At 56.6% G+C, this 18,209-nt stretch overlaps 1 protein-coding gene across 2 annotated transcripts; it reads left to right on the top strand.

Annotated features, from left to right (window-relative positions):
• Positions 1-1,617: 1,617 nt before the first annotated feature.
• NIBAN3 (niban apoptosis regulator 3) lies at positions 1,618-17,225 on the top strand. 2 transcript variants are annotated; one of them, XM_043586968.1, is made up of 15 exons: positions 1,618-1,844; positions 3,358-3,488; positions 6,045-6,170; positions 6,732-6,846; positions 8,500-8,667; positions 9,239-9,354; positions 9,429-9,533; positions 9,731-9,893; positions 10,508-10,698; positions 11,594-11,752; positions 12,708-12,824; positions 12,915-13,022; positions 13,943-14,054; positions 15,443-15,526; positions 17,016-17,225. In XM_043586968.1, the coding sequence occupies exons 1-15, from the start codon at positions 1,790-1,792 to the stop codon at positions 17,159-17,161; spliced, it is 1,896 nt and encodes a 631-aa protein (XP_043442903.1). In that variant the 5' UTR covers positions 1,618-1,789; the 3' UTR covers positions 17,162-17,225. The 2 variants fall into 2 exon arrangements, with proteins under 2 accessions (XP_043442903.1, XP_043442902.1); XM_043586967.1 differs by lacking the exons at positions 1,618-1,844; positions 3,358-3,488; positions 6,045-6,170 and having other exon boundaries at positions 6,208-6,846; positions 8,434-8,667; positions 9,429-9,893.
• Positions 17,226-18,209: the final 984 nt, after the last annotated feature.

An 18,209-nucleotide genomic window follows, 5' to 3' on the forward strand; every position in this document is an offset into this window, starting at 1 on the left:
AGGCACCTGAGCGGGGCCATGGGGATTGAAACCCCGAAGCCAAAACCACAGAAACTGAACTTTCCTCCAACATCTTGTCGGGGTCAGTCACTCAGATGTGAGAGTGAGGAAGTGGGCCGGGGCCAGAGCGGAAACATGAAGAAAAGCAGAGAAAGCAACCCAGCCGTGGGCTCGGGCAACAGCAGGTGGCCGTGACCCCAGTGCTGCAGGCAGAAGGCAGGATGGGGGTGCCAAGAAGCAAAGGGAAGTGATGAGATGGGCATGGGGACGCCACGTGGGGGGCCTCTCCCCTCTGCTCCTCTCCCCGTAGCCGCAGCGATCCAGACCTGTTTTGTCTGCCCCCCACGTGCCTTCCTCTAGCCCACCCACCTCGGGCTAGACCGGAACCTGTCAAGCCCGTTCCCACCTCAGGGCCTTTGCTTGTGCTGTGCCTGCTCCCCAGTATTCTTTTTCCTCCAGCTTTTTGCATGGCTCGGGCTGTCACTTGCTTTAGGTCATGGCGCAAATCATGTCCCCGATCCCTCCCCACTCCTGGTATTTTCTGCCTCCTCCTGTTCCGGTTTTCTTCCTCACCCTTCTCGTTACCTGACGGTTTTGTTGGTGTGCCAACGGATGGCCCGTGGGAGCTGGACCACGGTCTGCTTTACCCACTTCTGCATCCCTGGCACACAGTTCAAGGATGACACTCAGGCTGGCAAGGAGTGATGTTCGTTGACAGAAGAAACGAATCCCAACCCGGGGGCATTGGTGAGGGTTGCAATCAGATGTCCCTGGTGGGGGTTAGCTCTTTTCCTGGAGGGAGGCCACCCAGGGCCGGTGGAGCAATGTCATGAACTCCTGGGGGGGGAATCCCCGGTTCCTACATCATAGCTGTGCCATTGTCGGTATGTGGGTTTCACCTCACGGCCCAAGGTGGACTGCACCTGCTCCAGCCATCACATCCACATTCTGGCCACGTGCACTCAACACTCTCCTCATCTGAAAGCCTGCAAAAGTCCCATTTGATCATATTTCAGAGTGCAGACTCTGCTTCTTCCCTCCCTCCCTCCCTTCACTAAACTGAGGGCTGCTGTCTGCTAGGCACTGGAGAGACAGGTTAAGGGGTAGGGAGACCCAACTAACCCAACCCAGTCCAGTGCTATGTGCACTGATGGAGGACAGGCTGACAAGACAGGAACACAAGGGACATATCCCATCAGTCCATGGCATACCGACAGCTCCCCGCCCTCTCCCCCTGCGCCAGCACTGACCCCAGGAACTGAGGCTGTCAGGCTGGGGGCTGCTGGGGGCTGGGCCAGGGCCGGATCCTCTCAGAACCCAGCACCACCCAGCAAGGGGTTGGCAGAGTGGGAGCGGGCACCAGGATTTAGACACCCCGTCCCTGCCCATCACCCCAACAACAGCTACTGGTCCCACCGGGTGTCTGCCCTGCGTCCCTCCTCCAAAGCCAGCTGGGACTCTTGTCTTCCATACCCCCAAAGCACCCCCGGGGCTGCCCCAGCAGCCCCTGCAGAAACCAGCAGCTCTGGAGGCCTCGGTCCCAGGAGGACGCAGGTGCAGGGTGGGGCAGGGCAGGGGTGGGCATTCCCCACTGAGCCCAACAAACGCACACACTCACGCAGGGCCTATGTTCTGGCTTCTGAGCCCAGGCGGCTGGTCTCGGCGGCAGCCAGGCCTCTTACGGGCTGCCCTGCTCCCGCGGTGCCCCTGAACTCAGAAACCTGGGGGTCGTGGGAGGGAAGGGAGTGTCTGCTTTGCTCTCGAGGGAGCCCCCAGTGACTGCAGCAGGATGGGTGGGCGGCCCTCGAGTCCCCTGGACAAGCGGCGGCAACAGCACCTGAGAGGTGAGCCGGCACGGGGTGAGGTGGGTCGGGGGCCAGGTGGGGTTCAGGGCCAAGTTTGTCCAACACGGTGGCTGACCGTAGCAGGATGCCCTACGTTCCAGATAAGCAACGAATATTCTTGTTTTGTGTGACTATGTCCCACATTTTGCCTGGGGTACATACTCATGCGAAAAAATGACTCCTCATTTCTCTGAATTTCTTCTGAATTCCTCTGAAATTCAAATTTCATCGGCGTCCTGTACTTTTACTCGGTAAATCTGGTAGCCTATTCAGGGCGTGGGTTCGGGGTGAGGGCGGGGGGCCAGGTGGGAGGTGTCCCAAGCCCAGCCAGACCTCCTGGGACGAGCTTTCTGCGGGGGACACGGTGGGGTGGAGAATCCTTCCGCCCTCCTGGGCTCGTGATCTAGACCAGGAAGGAAAGCCAAGTTATCATTTCAAGAATGGCAGTTGATTGATGAGCACGGCGGAGAACCCCCACGCTCCCCACATCAGGGGAAGAAGGAGGGGTGGGCAACTGCCCACTGAGATGAGGGCCAAGCCGGGGCTGGAGGGACGTGACGCAGTTGGCGGGCAGATATGGGAAGAGCATCCCAGATACGGGGAACAGCATGTGCACCGGCATGTGGCATGTCTTACCAACACCCAGACCATCCAAGTTCACCCCACGGCCACTTACTGTGTGACCTTGGATGAATGACTTCACCTCCTAGGTTTCATTCTCTTATCTGCAAAACAGGGATAGCAACAATCCCTATCTCGTGGAACCATTGTAAGGATTCAGGAAGTTACTCTACGCCGTGTGTTTCTTTTTCTTTTCCTGTAGGGGCTTAAACAAGATAAAGATTTATTTCTCTCTCCTATGGGGGAGGGTACAGTGGCAGGGGGGGTACAGTGGCAGGCAGGCTGATACAAGTTAGACACCTGAACTCCTTCGCTTCATCATTCTCCCATGCGTGGCTTTTGTGCCTAAGGCCACCTCATGCTGCACAATGCCTGCTGATGCTCCGGCCGTTGGGCCCACATTCCAGGCAGCAGGATGGATTCATGTTTTACATTCAGCCAAGTGCACACATCTTAGCGAAACCGCTTGGCGGACTTTAACACTTGTGTGGTCGCTTCCTAGATCGGGTCACCCCAGAAAATTCCCTGGTGCTAGGGTGAGGCTCTTAAAAGATTTTGAAAACCTCCCCGTGGAAGGGGCAAGAGGGAACTCGGGTGGGATGGCTCCGTTCACCACCTCGATTGTGGCGATGGTTTCTTGGGCTGTGAAGGTGTCAAAGCTCATCAGATCGGAGGCTCTATACGATTAAAATTTATTGTGCGTCTGTTATAAATTAAGCCCGAGTCACGTGGATGGAAACAGTCTGGAGGGTTCAGGGTGAATGGAATTTGGAGCACCTCTTGTTGGGCAGCTTTGGGGCAAGGGTAGGAGCTCACAAGCGGCCTCCCTGCCTGTTCGGCCCTCCCCAGGCAGGTCTGATTCAACCGCCTGAGTGTCCCCTTGTCCCTGCAGGCCAGGTGGACACCATGCTGAGGGACTTCCTGCCCTGCTACCGCGAGCAGCTGGCGGCCTCTGTCCTGCGACAGATCTCCCGTGAGCTGGGGCCCCAGGAGCCCGCCGGATGCCAGCTGATGCGCAGTAAAGTGGGTGCCACAAAGGGAGGGGGCGCCGGTTCAGTTGGGGGCCCTCCTGACGCCTTCGCCCCTGCTGGCGCCGAGACCCGGCAAGACCGTTAAAATGCATCCTTTGAACAAACATGCACGGGACCCCTGCTGCATACCACGTCCTAGGCCGGACGCTGGGGACACAGTGGCGGTGGGGGTGGGTCCTGCCATGTGCCCCCCACCCCCGGCTCACAGCGTGACGGGGAGAGGAATGACAGACTACTGTGTCGTGTTGCAGCGTCATTGCCGATAGGTGCCGTGAAGACAAGATGAGAGGCAGTGTTGGGGGCGGGGGCGGGGAGTCGGGGGGCAGGGAGGCCCCCTCTGAACGGAGATGTACAGGACGAGAAATTGCTGGACGCGGAGCCCGGGATGAGAAGGGGATTCTAGGGGGAGGGCACAGCCAAATTCTGAAGTTGGGAAAGGCTCGTCTAGTCTACTGGGCATGAAACACGCCCCTTGGACCCTCGAGCCTTTGCACGTGCGGCCCCCTCTGCCCGGTGCACTCTCCCTGTTCCTCCTCATGCTTCGGCCACCGCTTCTTCCAAGAAGCCTTCCTTGATCAGCACAGCCCCTCCCTGGGCTGGGTGCCTCCTCTGGGATCCCCGTCCCGCTGTTTATCCAGGGAAGCCTTGGGTCACACGTCTGCCTCCCCCATCTGTCTGCCCTGGGAGGGCAGGGGCCAGGCTTTGTCCGCACCCCCCCACCCCACATCCCTTGCGTCCGTGTGGTGCCTGCACCCAGTAGGAGCTCAGGACGTTTCTTGATAGGACGTAAGAGCCTAGAGCTGCCTGGCCCCAGCTCCAGATGTTGCCAAGCCAACAAATGACTCCACATGCCCTCTACCACACACCCCGTCCTCACCAGCCTGGGAAATGAGTCTCTGACTAGTGAGGAAACTGCAGCACCCGAGGTCGCCCTGCCAGCGAGGGGCAAGGCAGGATTTGAGGGGCGCCTGGGTGGCTCAGTCGGTTAAACATCTGACTTCAGCTCAGGTCATGATCTCACGGTCTGTGAGTTTGAGCCCCGTGTCAGGCTCTGGGCTGATGGCTCGGAGCCTGGAGCCTGTTTCCGATTCTGTGTCTCCCTCTCTCTCTGCCCCTCCCCTGCTCGTGCTCTGTCTCTGTCTCTCTCAAAAAATAAACATTAAAAAAAAAAAAAAAAAAAACGAGGCAAGGCAGGATTTGAACCTGGAGCCCATGCTGGTTACTGACACTTCCCAGATCAGGGCTCTGAGTTGTTCCTACCTCTCTCAGATGACTCCTTTTTCAGCTCTGCCTGCCCTGGGGTGGAGGCTCCCTGACACTGTGGACACAGAGCCCTCTCTCACCCGGGACTCTCCTTGTCCTGCCTAAGGCATCATGGGACCGCAGGTGTGGCTCCCACCTGCCCCTTTACCGCCTGTAGGTTCCGGCCACGGGGGCCAGGGCACAGTTGACGTTGGGGTTCGACAGTGTGGGGGCTCTCCCCTGGCTTCGGTTTGAACATCTTACAAAACGCTTATCATATATAATTTCTATAATCATGTTTTAACAATATCACTAGGAAAAATCTCAGACCTCAGAAAAGGTTTGGAGAATCATTTAGCCAACACGTGACTTTCTATCAAAGAATGAAAACATCGCAAATGCAGTTAGCGTATTCACAGAGTATTTATCGAGCACCATCTGGGTTACCGGGACTTGCTCTGGGACCCGGTGATGAAATAAAAGGCACACGGTTCAGGTGGCCAGGTAGTGAGAAGAGTAACAAAGGTGATAAAACAAAGTGATGCCCCATCCTGCCCAAGGGAGGGGTCTGTGGGCAGAGGACTGGCTGTTTCTCCCATGAAGGTAAACTCCACCGGCTCCACAACCCAGTAATCCCACTTGTATCAGTTAGCTAATGCTGCATAACAAAACATCCCACAACCAGTGGCTGGAAACAACACACACGTATTACAGTTGCTGTGGGTCAGGAATCCAGACACAGCCTCCTGAGTTTCCTTCTTTCAGGGTCTCTCACAGGCTGCCATCAAGATGTCGGCCAGGGCTGGGGCGGCTGGGTGGCTCAGTCGGTTAAGTGGCCGACTTCGGCTCAGATCATGATCCCGCGGTTCGTGAGTTCGAGCCCCACAGCGGGCTCTGTGCCGACAGCTTGGGGCGTGGAGCCTGCTTCGGATTCTGTGTCTCCGTCTCTCTCTGCCCCTCCCAGACTTGCACTCTGTCTCTCTCAAAAATGAATCAACCTTAAAAAAAATTAAAAAAAAAAAAAAAAAGACGTTGGCCAGGGCTGGGGTGTCATCTGAGGCCCAGGGGGGAAGTGGGGACAAGGTGTCTGCCCCCAGGACTGTGGGGAGGACTGAATCCACGTGTATTTGGAGCTGTCCCAAACAAGTGCATGCTGTGGGCAGGCTTAGAAAGGTAACAAGCACCCGGGCACCCTGGACTTGGTAGAGCCTGGGATGGGGGGTGTGGAGTGGGGTGCTCTCCAGGCGGTCTGGACGTGGGGACACTGGTCCGTGCCCCTGACACCCACCGGTCCCTCTTCCCGCAGAAGCTTCCCCGAGTCCGTGAGCACCAAGGGCCTCTGACCCAGCTGTGGGGCCACCCGCCTCGGTGGCAGCCGGTCTTCTGTGTCCTGCGGGGGGATGGCCGCCTGGAGTGGTTCAGCCATAGGGAGGTAAGGAAGCGGCTCTCCTCCCTTCCCTCCTGGACTCGCCAGGCCACGCTCCTCGGCATGGGTTTTGGGGTCCAGCTCCCAACATGGTCCTCTCTCCTGTCTTCAGTCACCTAGTATGAATTGAGGGTCCCTATGAGATGGGCCTGGGGTGGGCAACCACCCCCCGCTGGGCCGAGGTCCAGGCCACGAGTCGCGACTTCCTCATGGTCATCAGCAGAGCTGAGGTTGAAACCGAGAGGCCTTCGCACATCACGCCTGGCTGGGGAGCTCGGGCAGGTCATTTGTGCTCCTGGGACTCAAGTTTCCACCTCTGTGAAATGGGTTGGTGCTGGTCCACGTCGTATGGGGCTGTGAGGATTCAAGGAGATAACCTTCGTATATTATTTAGGACTGGCCTGGCACCCAGTGGGTACTGGGTGCTCGACCACAGGGGAGGGAGGGAGGGAGGAGGGGTGGGGGACTTCCCTAGCTAACCCCAAGCCTTCCCCTGATCCCACAGTTAGGACACGGAAGCCGTGGTTTAGACCTGTCCCAAGTTGGTTCTCTGGATGCCTTTCATAGGAATATGAGAATGGGCGCCATCCCCTCAGCTCCGTGGCCTTGACAGGGTATACTGTCCTGACTTCCCAGCGTGAATATCTCTGCCTGTTGGATGCTCTCTGCCCAGTCTCCTCAGGTAAGGTTCCCGAGATCTCAAGAGCACGTTTCTTAACGTCAGAACTGTTGACAGTTGGGGCCAAATCATTCTTTGCAAGGGGCGGGGCACCCTATACATTGCGGGGTGTTAAACAGCATCCGTGGCCTCCACCCACTCGATGCCCGTAGGACACCCCCCCCCCACCCCGCGAGGTGTGACCATCAAAAGTATCTCCAGACACTATCACGTGTCCCCTGGGGGCAGCATTGCCCTTTGGGTGAGTACCCCAGCTCTAGCAAGAGGAACATCCACTCTTACTAGAGTGAGAAGGAGAGTTGGGACCCTGGGCCGGAATCCAAGTAGCGACGGTAAACACAATAAAACCCGATGTTAGCAAGCATGTGGGGAGATAGTCACGGGTGGGTGGGACTATCACACAGATTTGCTGCAGGGGGTACTGTTCAGCCTAGCATTCCCAGGAGGGTTTCCCACCCTCCCTCCCTTTCCCCCTCCTTCTGCTTCCTCTCTCTACCCCCCCCCTCTTTCATGACCACAATACCGTGCAGGAATAGGGAAAGGAACCGCATTATTGGGCTGGCATAGGTATAATGAGGGCTCAGCGCGGGGCTCGTGTGATCTCACTGAGCCTGCCCAGAAGCCGGCCCCATCGCTAACTACCCCATTGCACAGATGAGGCCACTGAGGCTGAGGACTGTCACACAGTAAGGGCCAGCGCCAGAATCGCATTTCTGCTTCGCTGTGGCGCTATCCTGCCACCAAACGACGCAAAGAGGCAGGTTTGCAGAAATGTTGGTGCTAGCGGAAAGAAGAAAAGCTATCCGAATACGCGGCCCTCGGGGCTTGATGAAATCAATTACGGCCCAGCCCTGAGAAAGGAAAGCTGGGTAGCCGCTGAAGGTGCCCCAGACGTATGCAGGAACAAAAAGGCCAGTTACAGACCGGAAAAGTCCTTCTCACTCAGATGCACATCATGCGCTTTGTGCGGACTTTAAAATCGGGGGTAATGCCCCCCAACAAAGCCTTAAAGGCTGTTATTGCCTCCGGAGGCTGCCGTTGAAGGGCCGGGATGCCCAGGGGTTTCCACCTTCTGGATTCCTGCATCTTGCTGCAGTTCTGGAAATCAGAAGAGAAAAGTGAGGATTTAGGGCCCCCCCCCCCTGCAATAAATTAACCACCCCCCCAAAATTCACTCACCCTGGCTCCCGCACAGTTCTCCCAACGGGTCATCGATATCACTTTTAGGCCCATTTTATAGGCAGGGAAACCGAGGTCCAGGTAGGAAAAACGTGCCCTACACATAGAGCTAGCAAGTGACTTGGCCGGGTTTGAATCTGGCCCTGGCTGACTCCCAGGGCAAGCAGGGCTCAGATGACGACGTGCCAACTCAGACAGACGGGTGGTGGCTGTCCAGGCCTCCGTGTTGAGGAGGATGCTGAGGCTCAGAAACAACGCTGGGATGGCTCGCTGACGTCTCCCCTGGGCGCACCTCCCCCTGGGACCGAGAGCCAGAATAAGGATAGTGCAACTATGTTAGCAACTGCCCGTGCGGGTGGCGGGAGGGGTGGGGGTGGTAGGGGGGGGATTTTCATGGGTGTTTTCTTCCAGCGAATGAACGATTGATTGTAGAGCGAGTGAGTGAAGGATGACACAGCCTCCTCCGTCTGCTTCCAGGAGAACATACCCAGGAAGAGCCCGAACCCCTCCTGGAAATGCCCGTGAACTTCCCCCTGTTCCTGCAGCACCCCTTCCGCCGGCACCTCTGTTTCTCCGCGGCCACGGGGGAAGCGCGGCGGGCTTGGAGGCTGGCCCTCCAGGGTGGCATCCGGCTCCGTGGGACAGGTGGGTCCCGGGAAAGGTCAGGCAGCTGCGTGTCCTGGGGTCCGAGGCGAGATGGCTCCGCCCCTACTGGCTGTGGGGTCCTCTCCCAAGTTTCCAGTGTGTTTACGAAATGGCTTGTGGGGGGAGACAGACGTGACAACAGGCTGTGATGGGGATACGGCCCTGCGGGAGCTCAGCCTGGGAGATCAGGGAGGGCTGCTCAGAGGAGGGTGTGTTGAAGCTGGGGCCAGCCAGGGAAAGAAGGGGAACAGGACCAACATGCATGTTGAGCAGGCTGTTGAGCGCACAGATGTGCCTATCAGGAGGGGCCGTGCAGCCTGGCCTGTGACTGCCCACGGGGGATGCTTTTTCCTAAACCGGAGTATCAAGGTGCCTTATGGGCCGGTGATGGTCCTGGGGCACCATGTTCCCTGCAGAGGGCCCTGCTTGTGCCAACGTCTGGAGATGGGTGAGATTTAGGTGTCTGGGGACCTGGTGAGGAGGTGGAGGGCTTCCTGCCCGGGTGAGAGGGAGCCGGGCAGAGGTGAGAGCAGGGGAGAAGTGGGCTGGCACTCAGGAACTGCCCCCTCAGTCTTGCAGCGCAGTCAGGCCCCCGCAGCCCGTGCCTTCCTGGACGCCTTAAGACTCTATCGGCAGCGCCGAGGCCACTTTGGCGAGGACGACGTGACCCTGGGCTCGGATGCCGAGGTCAGTGCGGTGCAAGGCCGCCCCTGGGACCCCTCTAGGCCCGCCGCGGGCGCCTACGGCCCCCTCTCCCGCAGGTGCTGACCGGGGTGCTGATGCGGGAGCTGCTGCCGGCGCTGCGAGCCCAGACCCTGCCCGGCCTGCGGGGGGCCAGCCGCAACCGTGCCTGGGCCTGGACCGAGGTACACGCGGGTGGCCGCACAGGGGGATAGGGGCCGGACTCTGGGGCCCGTCTTCCCTCTCCCCGCGACTGTCCCCTAAACTCTCTGCGCGTCTCTCTGGCTCTCCGTCTCTGTCTCTCTCTTCCCCCATCCCGCCCCATCTCGGCTCGCTGTCGCGCCTCTGGCCCGTGTGGGGTCCCCTTGGCCGGTCCGGGCAGCTCCTAGACGCAGTCCACGCTGCCGTCCTGGCCGGGGCCTCCGCCGGGCTCCGCGCCTTCCAGCCGGAAAAGGACGAACTGCTGGCGGCCCTGGAGAAGACCATCCGCCCGGACGTGGACCAGATTCTGCAGCTGCGGGCGCGCGTGGCGCGGAGGCTGCGGGGTGAGACCTGGGGGCGGGGCCTGGGCCGGGAGGGGCGGGGCCTGGGCCGGGAGGGGCGGGGCCAGGGGCCTGACTGCTAGGCGGGGAACTGGGTGGGCGTAAGGGGTGGGGCCGAGGATCCGGACCCAAGACCCAGCGGGACAGGGCAGGACAAAGAAAGGGCGGGGCATGAGGGGCGGGGCAGAAGTTGGAGTATGGGCGTGGCCTTGGGCCAAGGCTGGAGGATGCCAGACAAGGGCGGGGTCAAGAGCGAGGTCGCGGCCGCGGAAAGGTGGAGGGCTAGGGATGGGGCTAATGACATCCAGTAGGGAGAGGGGTGGAGGCACAGGTAGTGGCAGACCTGACCCGGGTTGTCCCGGTCAGATGGCGGAGGCTCCCACTCCGCTCAGTGACAAAGACAACCGGCTTGGAATCCAGACTCTGGCCTCTCGGGCGTACGGCTTTCAGCTCATTGCTGCCGCACGCAAAGCCTCAGTTTTCTCACCTGTAAAATGGTAGAAGAGGGCGCTCAGAGTCTGAGCCCCTGTCCTCCTGGTGCTGAGCCCCGGGCCGCCTGCGCCCCCTTTGCGGAGCACCTTGCGGAGGAGACCCGGGCTAGTGTCTTCCCATTCCAGTGGAGGTCGAGGGTCCCCTGGAGTCCTGCCTGCGCGGGAGGGTGGACACACAGCTGTCCCGGGTCACGCAAAAGCTGCTGAGCACCGTGGAAGCCGTGCTCTCAACAGTGCAGACCCTCCTAGCCCAGGGCATGGACCGCCTGTCTCGCCACCTGCGTGGGAGCCCCTCTAGCACCCGCTTGCGCAAGGAGGTGAGCTCCCGGGGTGGGGTTCATTCGACGGACGTGCGGCGCGTTAACCTCACAGAAGAGTTGCGTGAGCCCTCTCATCTTTCTGTTTGAAAGCCTCCTTTGACAACTGTTTCCGAACTTTGCCCTAGGGTGCTTTTTTCTTATTGTAGACCACCATGCTCTGGTCGTTGAGGGGTACAGTTTAAAACACGGTCGGGGGGGGGGGAGCAAAATGACAAGAGGAGGATTTTAGCAACATGCCTCTGGAATCACCTACCCTCAAATCCCTCCTCTTCCCCTTCCTCTGTTTGCCAGAGCCCACCCCCCATCCCCTAAGCCAGTGACTTCTGCTCCATGCAGGTCGCCCCTGTTCTTCTGATATTAAATGAACACCTACTAAGTGCCAGGAAAACTTCAACTCATTAGGCCTCCGTTTCATAATCACTTCCTCTGGGAACTTTCCCTGCTCCCTCTCTGCATCCACGGCTACCTGTGCTTCCTTCCTCACAGACACATTTATACACCTCTGTAGTCGATTGTCGATAGTTTATCCTCCCCAACTTTTCTGTGAGCTCCTTGAGGGCAGAGACCATATGGGGTTACTCCATTTCTGTGGCCCCAGAGCCAAGGACAGAGAGGGGATCAGCTGATGGGTGCGGGCGTGACAAGGGCTGGTGTGCCTGTTGCCCCTCAGTCGTGCCAGCACGGCGTGTCACCCATTCCTTTCAGGTTTTACCGTTTTATGTCCTACACCATACCTGTTGTCTTTATTACGCATTTGGGGGGGGGGGTAATGGCTGAGGTGTGATGTGTTTCCATTTGCATTTCTCTTGCTACGAATTGGCTGTGAGGTCCTTGGCCCGGCTTTTCCATCGACTGATGGTGTTTTTCTCACCTGACTGCCATCGGGGCACAGGTTTACTCGTTTGGGGAGATGCCGTGGGACTCAGAGCTGATGCACGCCTGCTACCGTGAGGCTGAGCGAAGCCAGAAGCGCCTGGGGCAGCTGGTGGCGCCATTTGGCTTCTTTGGCACACGAAGCCTGGTATTTGGGGCCCAGGATCTCGCACAGCAGGTGAGGGCGAGTGGGGGGTATCCTGCAGACATCAGCCCATAAGCAGGCTGTGACCACACGTGGTGGACAGGGCCGTGGTGCTATGGGAGCTCTGAAGAGACACTTGATTCATCTCCAGGGTTAGGAGGGCCCCCCCAGGAGGAGAGGACTTTCAAACTGAAGCAGCGGTGGGAGGAATGGGGGGTGGAATACGTCCTGGGTAGAGGGAACAGCACTGGGAGGTGAGGGAGTTCGTCTGCATTTGGAAGCCATTTAGAGACACTGGGCTGTAGACTCCAAGTGAGGGCAGCAAGGCGGGAGATTTGCCAGCAAGGTGGAGGGGCAGGTGGGTCAGGGACTTGAGTATGGGGTTAAGGGGCCAGGCTCTGTCCTGAGGGCCATGGGGAGCCACAGCAGGTGTGTGAGCAGGGGAGGGGCGTGACCAGATTCAACATTTAGGAAGCCCTACCTGCTGTGGGGAAGAGAGGCTGTTGGGGGCAGGAATAGAGGAGGCAGGCAGGAGGCCTGAAGCAGAATGGGCACTGTTGGTGGAGAGAAGTGGCGTGTGTTTGAAGGCCAAGGGAATGGGACCTGCTAATTGACATGGTGAGTGAAGGAGACGGGGATGGGGAAGACCGAGTGCTGCCTGGTACAGTTGTTCAAGTCGTGCGCTGCACAAGAGCGCTCAGCCAACGAGGCTGAACTCTGACCGGCTCTCCGCCCCCCAGGCCGAGCACCCAGGCACCATCCTCCAGAGCGGAGGGCACTTTCTGCTAGATTACACACAGATCCCCACTGATTGGATGATGCCCCAGTCCCGAGAGGAAGGGGATGCTGTTTCCTGAAACGAGGAGGAGGCTGGGGAAAAGTGACTGGTCGGGTCAGTCTGCGTGCTGAGAAGGGTCAGCCAGGCAGGCACGGGGCTCCGTCGGCCGGAGCGTGATTCTCGGGGTTCTAGCAGTTACTCTTCCCACAGCTTATGGCTGACGCCGTGGCCACCTTCCTACAGCTGGCGGACCAGTGTCTGACCACAGCCCTGGACTGCACCCAGGCTGCCCAGCAGTTGGAGAAAGTCAGGGGGCGTGTGCTGAAGGTGAGCTCCACCGGGAGGGCATGGCAGATGGCAGTGGGCCCGGGCGCTCAGAGGGCCGCTGGACTGGCCGCTGCTGCTTTTCCCGTGCAGAAGTTCCAGTCGGACAGCAGCTCAGCGCGGAGGAGGTTCATCCGTGGATGGTTGCTTTGTATCTTCTTGCCCTTTGTGTTGAGCCAGCTGAAGAGTAGCTGCAAAGCGGTGAGTAATGGGGCACATACACGCAGGGCCCAGAGGACAGCCATGTGCCTGTGTCTTTCTATAAAAGTGGGCAGAATGCTCTCTCTCTCAGAGACTATTGTTCCCTGAGCCCTGTGGTTGGGTTGGATGGGGGGCCCATGCATTGTATCTCAGCGAAGGGAGGAGGCAGAGAGGGAATGTGTGTGTGTGTGGGGGGAGGGGTTGCCAGGTGGCCAGGGAGGCTCTTCCTGAAAATGACACCTGAGAAGCAGTGAACTGATGGCATGAGCCATGTCCTGGGGAAGACACAGCATGTTCAAAGACCCTGAGGTAGGACTATGCCTGGTGCGTTGGAGGCAAGCGTGGCTGGTGCTCAGTGAGTGAGGGGGTTGGAAGGCAATGAGAGAGAAGGTCACAGGGGCCCGGTCACACGGGACACCAGGCAGGGGTCTGCTTCAGGCGCTCACACGATCCTCTAGAAGAAGAAGCTGGGGAGGGGGGTTGGCCAACAGAGATCCCCGCACAATTCCCATTGAGATGTGCCATGCTGTGGTTCATCAACGCCGGCAACATGGAGGCATATGGATCCAGGAGTTCATTTTAAAGATGAGGAAACTTGGGGCGCCTGGGTGGCGCAGTCGGTTAAGCGTCCAACTTCAGCCAGGTCACGATCTCACGGTCCTGAGTTCGAGCCCCGTGTCAGGCTCTGGGCTGATGGCTCGGAGCCTGGAGCCTGTTTCCGATTCTGTGTCTCCCTCTCTCTCTGCCCCTCCCCCGTTCATGCTCTGTCTCTCTCTGTCCCAAAAATAAATAAAAAACGTTGAAAAAAAAATTAAAAAAAAAAAAAGATGAGGAAACTTAGTCCCAAGGTCCCCCAGCTGATCAGGGTCAAGGTCGCAGCCCTCTCCTCCAGCCCAACCCCTCACCCACCTCTGTTCTAGGAGCTGCCTGAGTTCGAAGGGGAGGTCCTCGCCGTGGGTAGCCCGGCCCTGACCATCGAGGGTATCTATGAAGACATTGTCCGGGGGGTCCTGCTGCAGAGGATTGATGGAGGTGAGCCCCGTTCCTCTATGGCTCAAGGAAGCCTGGTGCCCTCTGGCTGTATATACCAAGCTCTCCCGGGTTCCCCATCACCTCTTACTTCCTGTGAACCCTAACCTTTGACTGAATGTTAGGACTGGGACAGATGGGGACTAGGGTGAGCGAGTCTTAGAAGGGCAGTGATGGAGTTTCCCTAAAGGAGGGGGCATTGGGACAAGGCTGTAAGGGGTGTGTAGGAGTTCTCAGGCTGAAGGCAAGGAGGCAAAATTCAGAAACTGGGGATAGAAGACACATTGACCTTTATTCATTCAGCAACCACTCCCTGTTTTCTTTTTTTTGTTTGTTTTTTGTTCTTTGTTTTTTTCTGGGCTGGCATTGAAGCCCCGAGAGTCCTTGGATCTTCTGGGCTGGGAAGGGGTTCCAGAACCATCTCTTCTCCTTCTTGCTTCTTCAGTTTGCTCGTGACCCACTGCCTGTGACTGAAGAGATGTGTGCTCGGATGAGCCATGTGACTTTCAGGGAATGTCATGGCATCCGCGTGGCTGATACAGAGGATATGAAGGGGAATGGAAGGAGAGGAGGCAGGAGGCTGCTGGGGCAGGTGTGCAGGGCCTTGAATAACAGGCAGAGGAGGTTAGGCTTTATTGGGCAGGCAATGGGGAGCCATGGAGGGTGTGTGAGCAGAGGGCAACACCGGCCACACCGGAAGCCAGGGGAGGAGGTTGAGGGCACAGTCCTAGAGGCAAAGGATGGACTGAAGGTGCAGCACACAAGGGGATAGAGCCCAGGCGTGAAGCTGAGGTGGGAGCCTGAGGTTGTTGGGCGTCACTGAGGGCACAAGAGGGGCCACGACACTGGGAATGGTGTTTACAGGGAAGAGTGGAGTCCTGGAGCACCTGTATCTGAAGGAGCAAACAGGAAGTAGGGACACAGAAGGAGCAGTTGGAGAGGTGGGGGGGGGGGACCCAAAGACAGTAGGGTTCTAGGAGCCAGGAAGTAAGGGTGATAAAAAGAACTAAGTTCCCTTAGAAAAGGGGCATTTTAAATGGAAGAAGACTATTCTCTAATTGGAAACAAACAAACAAAAAAACCCGGAAACAGGTAACCTCAGAGAGTCTCTATTCCTAGAGGGGTCCTTGGTGGTGTTTCATCCTTAATTGACTTGTAATGTCTGCTTGGAGTGTTGTGTTGGCAGGGAGGGTTGGTAGGGGGCTCAGTGAAGATGTGGGGATCGACTAGCAATGTCTGCCATGGCCATAGGTATGGAGAGAGGGTTATTTGAGCCACTTGTTTTGGGTTCCTGGTTGAGACATTTCCTGCCATCCTTTGCCCTCTTGTGGCCTCTCTGAGAGAACGCATGGCATCCCCAGATGGGTCCAAAGGTTTATCTCTTGCTTTAGAACTGAAAAAGGCCCTCGGTGTCAGCGACATGTCCTGCGCTCTGGATGGCTGCTCGGAGGCCCCATGGGACCCGACAGGAGCAGGTGAGGATCTCACAAGCTCTTGGGCCATCCAGTGAATTGTTGGGGGGATGGTTCTTAAGTGTGGATTCCTGGATGGAACGGCGTATACCTTATCTCCTGACCCAGCCAGGTTGGCCAAGCTCACGGTAAACAAGGGCAGTGGGGAGCCACAGTGTTTGTCTGAGCCAGAGGTACCCTCTGACATGCACATGAATTTGTGTCCTATCGCATATTGCCAGGCCTCTGTGGAGCCTCTCCCAGTAGCTACCGGTTCCCAACACTGCCAGGGGACCTCATGGCGATGGGAGCCTTGGGCTCACCACAAGCCAGGGCTGCTCTGGGAGAGGGAGCCATGCTCAGCACCGGGGGAGCCTGACCTCCTACTGCAGGAGCCTACAGCGAGCGCTTTGTTGGAGCAGTAAATGCATGTAGGACTGAGGCTGACACTGCTGGGAGGTGCCGGGGTCCTCAGCTCCAGCTGTGAGATGGAAATGTGTCATGGGGACTTCCCTGAAATGGGGCAGAAAACAACCCATCCAACCAGAAGCAGGCCAGGAGGCAGGACGGCTATAATCTGGATGTTCAGCACCCGGGGTAGGGGCAGGGATTCTGGAAGAGCTAACAGCTCAACCCCCTTGAGTATTACTGTTATGAGAGCCTTATGAGCCCACCCAACTAAGCAGTTCCCACATTTTTCATCCACAGAAACTCTGAGATCATGTGTGTTGTTTTTGGCTGCTCACTTTTGGGGGGGGTCATTTGTTACACAGCAGAAGCTCACGAATACACCACTGATCTGGGCTAGCATCCCATAGTTGGTCAGTGCAGATAAACTGAAGAATATTCACACTTGCTGGCGTAAATGGAGATTCAACAGTCTTAGAAAGACTCCTGGGTGTCAAAATATTTGGGGATGTGCAATTGAGGATGAGGTCTTGTTGAACGGGCCCCTTAATGTTTTTAGCCGGAATCTAACCAGTGATGGTTATTTTGCTTCTAGTCTTTTGAGCTAACTGTTATTGCTTCAGGAAATGACCTTGAACAGACTTTCCAAGCAAGTGCAGGTCTCCGGGTAAATCCCCCAATACGAAATCTCAGCGTTTAGAGCATTTGTGTTTGTTACTTCAACGGCAGTCTCCAGAGCATTCTCCACCAAGGTGGTCCCACCTGGTGCCCCTCACCTGTATGCAGGTGGCCCATTTCCCCATCGGCTGCACAGGCTATCCGCTGACTCGGGGTTTCTCAGATCTTCTGAGTGAATAATGGTGTCTGGTCGTCATCTTAATGAGCATGTCTAATTGGAGAGGAGATTGTGCATCTTTTCATGTGTTTATGAGCTGTTTTTAGCTTCTTTTTGGTGAAACTTTGCTCCTCTCCTTGGCCCATTTATCTTCTGGGAGCTTATAATTTCCGCTCAGTTTCTTTTGCTAGGCTTACATTTACTGAGCATCTATTACGTGTCAGGCATTGGATGTATTTTGTCTTCCTTATGACGCTTTCTATTTTACAGACGAGGAAACTGAGGCTCAGAGAGGGACTTGTCCCAGGCAACCAGGCTCTGGTGCCGAGGTCCAGCCGCTCTGCTCACGGCCTCCTCCAGGAACATCCACAGCGGCGTCTCGACCGCATCTCTCTTCGTTCCCATCGGACAAATAAGTCAAAGCATCCACACCATTTCAAGGCTTTTATTTTTCTTTTATTATTAAAAAAATTTTTTTTAGGGGCGCCTGGGTGGCGCAGTCGGTTAAGCGTCCGACTTCAGCCAGGTCACGATCTCGCGGTCCGGGAGTTCACGATCTCGCGAGATCTCGAGTGATCTCGCGTGAGTTCGAGCCCCGCGTCGGGCTCTGGGCTGATGGCTCGGAGCCCGGAGCCTGTTTCCGATTCTGTGTCTCCCTCTCTCTCTCTGCCCCTCCCCCGTTCATGCTCTGTCTCTCTCTGTCCCAAAAATAAATAAACGTTGAAAAATAAAAATAAAAATAAATTAAAAAAAAATTTTTTTTTAAATGTTTATTCATTTTTGAGAGAGAGACAGAGACAGAGTGTGAGCAGGGGAGGGGCAGAGAGAGAGGGAGACATAGAATCGGAAGCAGGTTCCAGGCTCTGAGCTGTCAGCCCAGAGCGCAACACGGGGCTCGAACTCATGAACTGTGAGATCACGACCTGAGCAGAAGTCTGACGCTTAACCGACTGAGCCACCCAGGCGCCCCTCTGAGGCTTTTATAACCCTCATATCTCTCTACCTCATTCCTCTCCAGAAACGCTGGGTTTCTTTACCCTCCCACCAACAGCATTTGTGCACGTTCTCTGTATGCTTTCCAAACACTAGGAATGTCCACAAGAGAAAAAAAAGTCAGTTGGAGGGATGCACACATTTCATCGTTTCATTTTGAATTTCTTTAATGATTGAATTGAACCTAAAAAGAGGCTTATTGCCATTTTTCTGTTTGTGCTTTTTTTTTTTTAAAGTGTATTGCCAGTTCATGGCTTTGCCTACTTTTCTCTTCAGTAGGTTTTCTCTTTTTCTTATTGATCCCTAAAAACTCTTTGTATATTGAAGATATTAATGCTTTGCTATACGGTACAGGTTATTATTTATTTATTTATTTATTTATTTATTTATTTAATTCGCAGCATGCTATAGACCTTTCGGATTTATTTGCTCCAAATCTTAACTTGGTATCTAGTTTCTCAGCTGAGAGTG

The sequence above is a fragment of the Prionailurus bengalensis genome, chromosome A2, assembly GCF_016509475.1.
Source record: "Prionailurus bengalensis isolate Pbe53 chromosome A2, Fcat_Pben_1.1_paternal_pri, whole genome shotgun sequence".
Taxonomy (NCBI): Eukaryota; Metazoa; Chordata; class Mammalia; order Carnivora; family Felidae; genus Prionailurus; species Prionailurus bengalensis.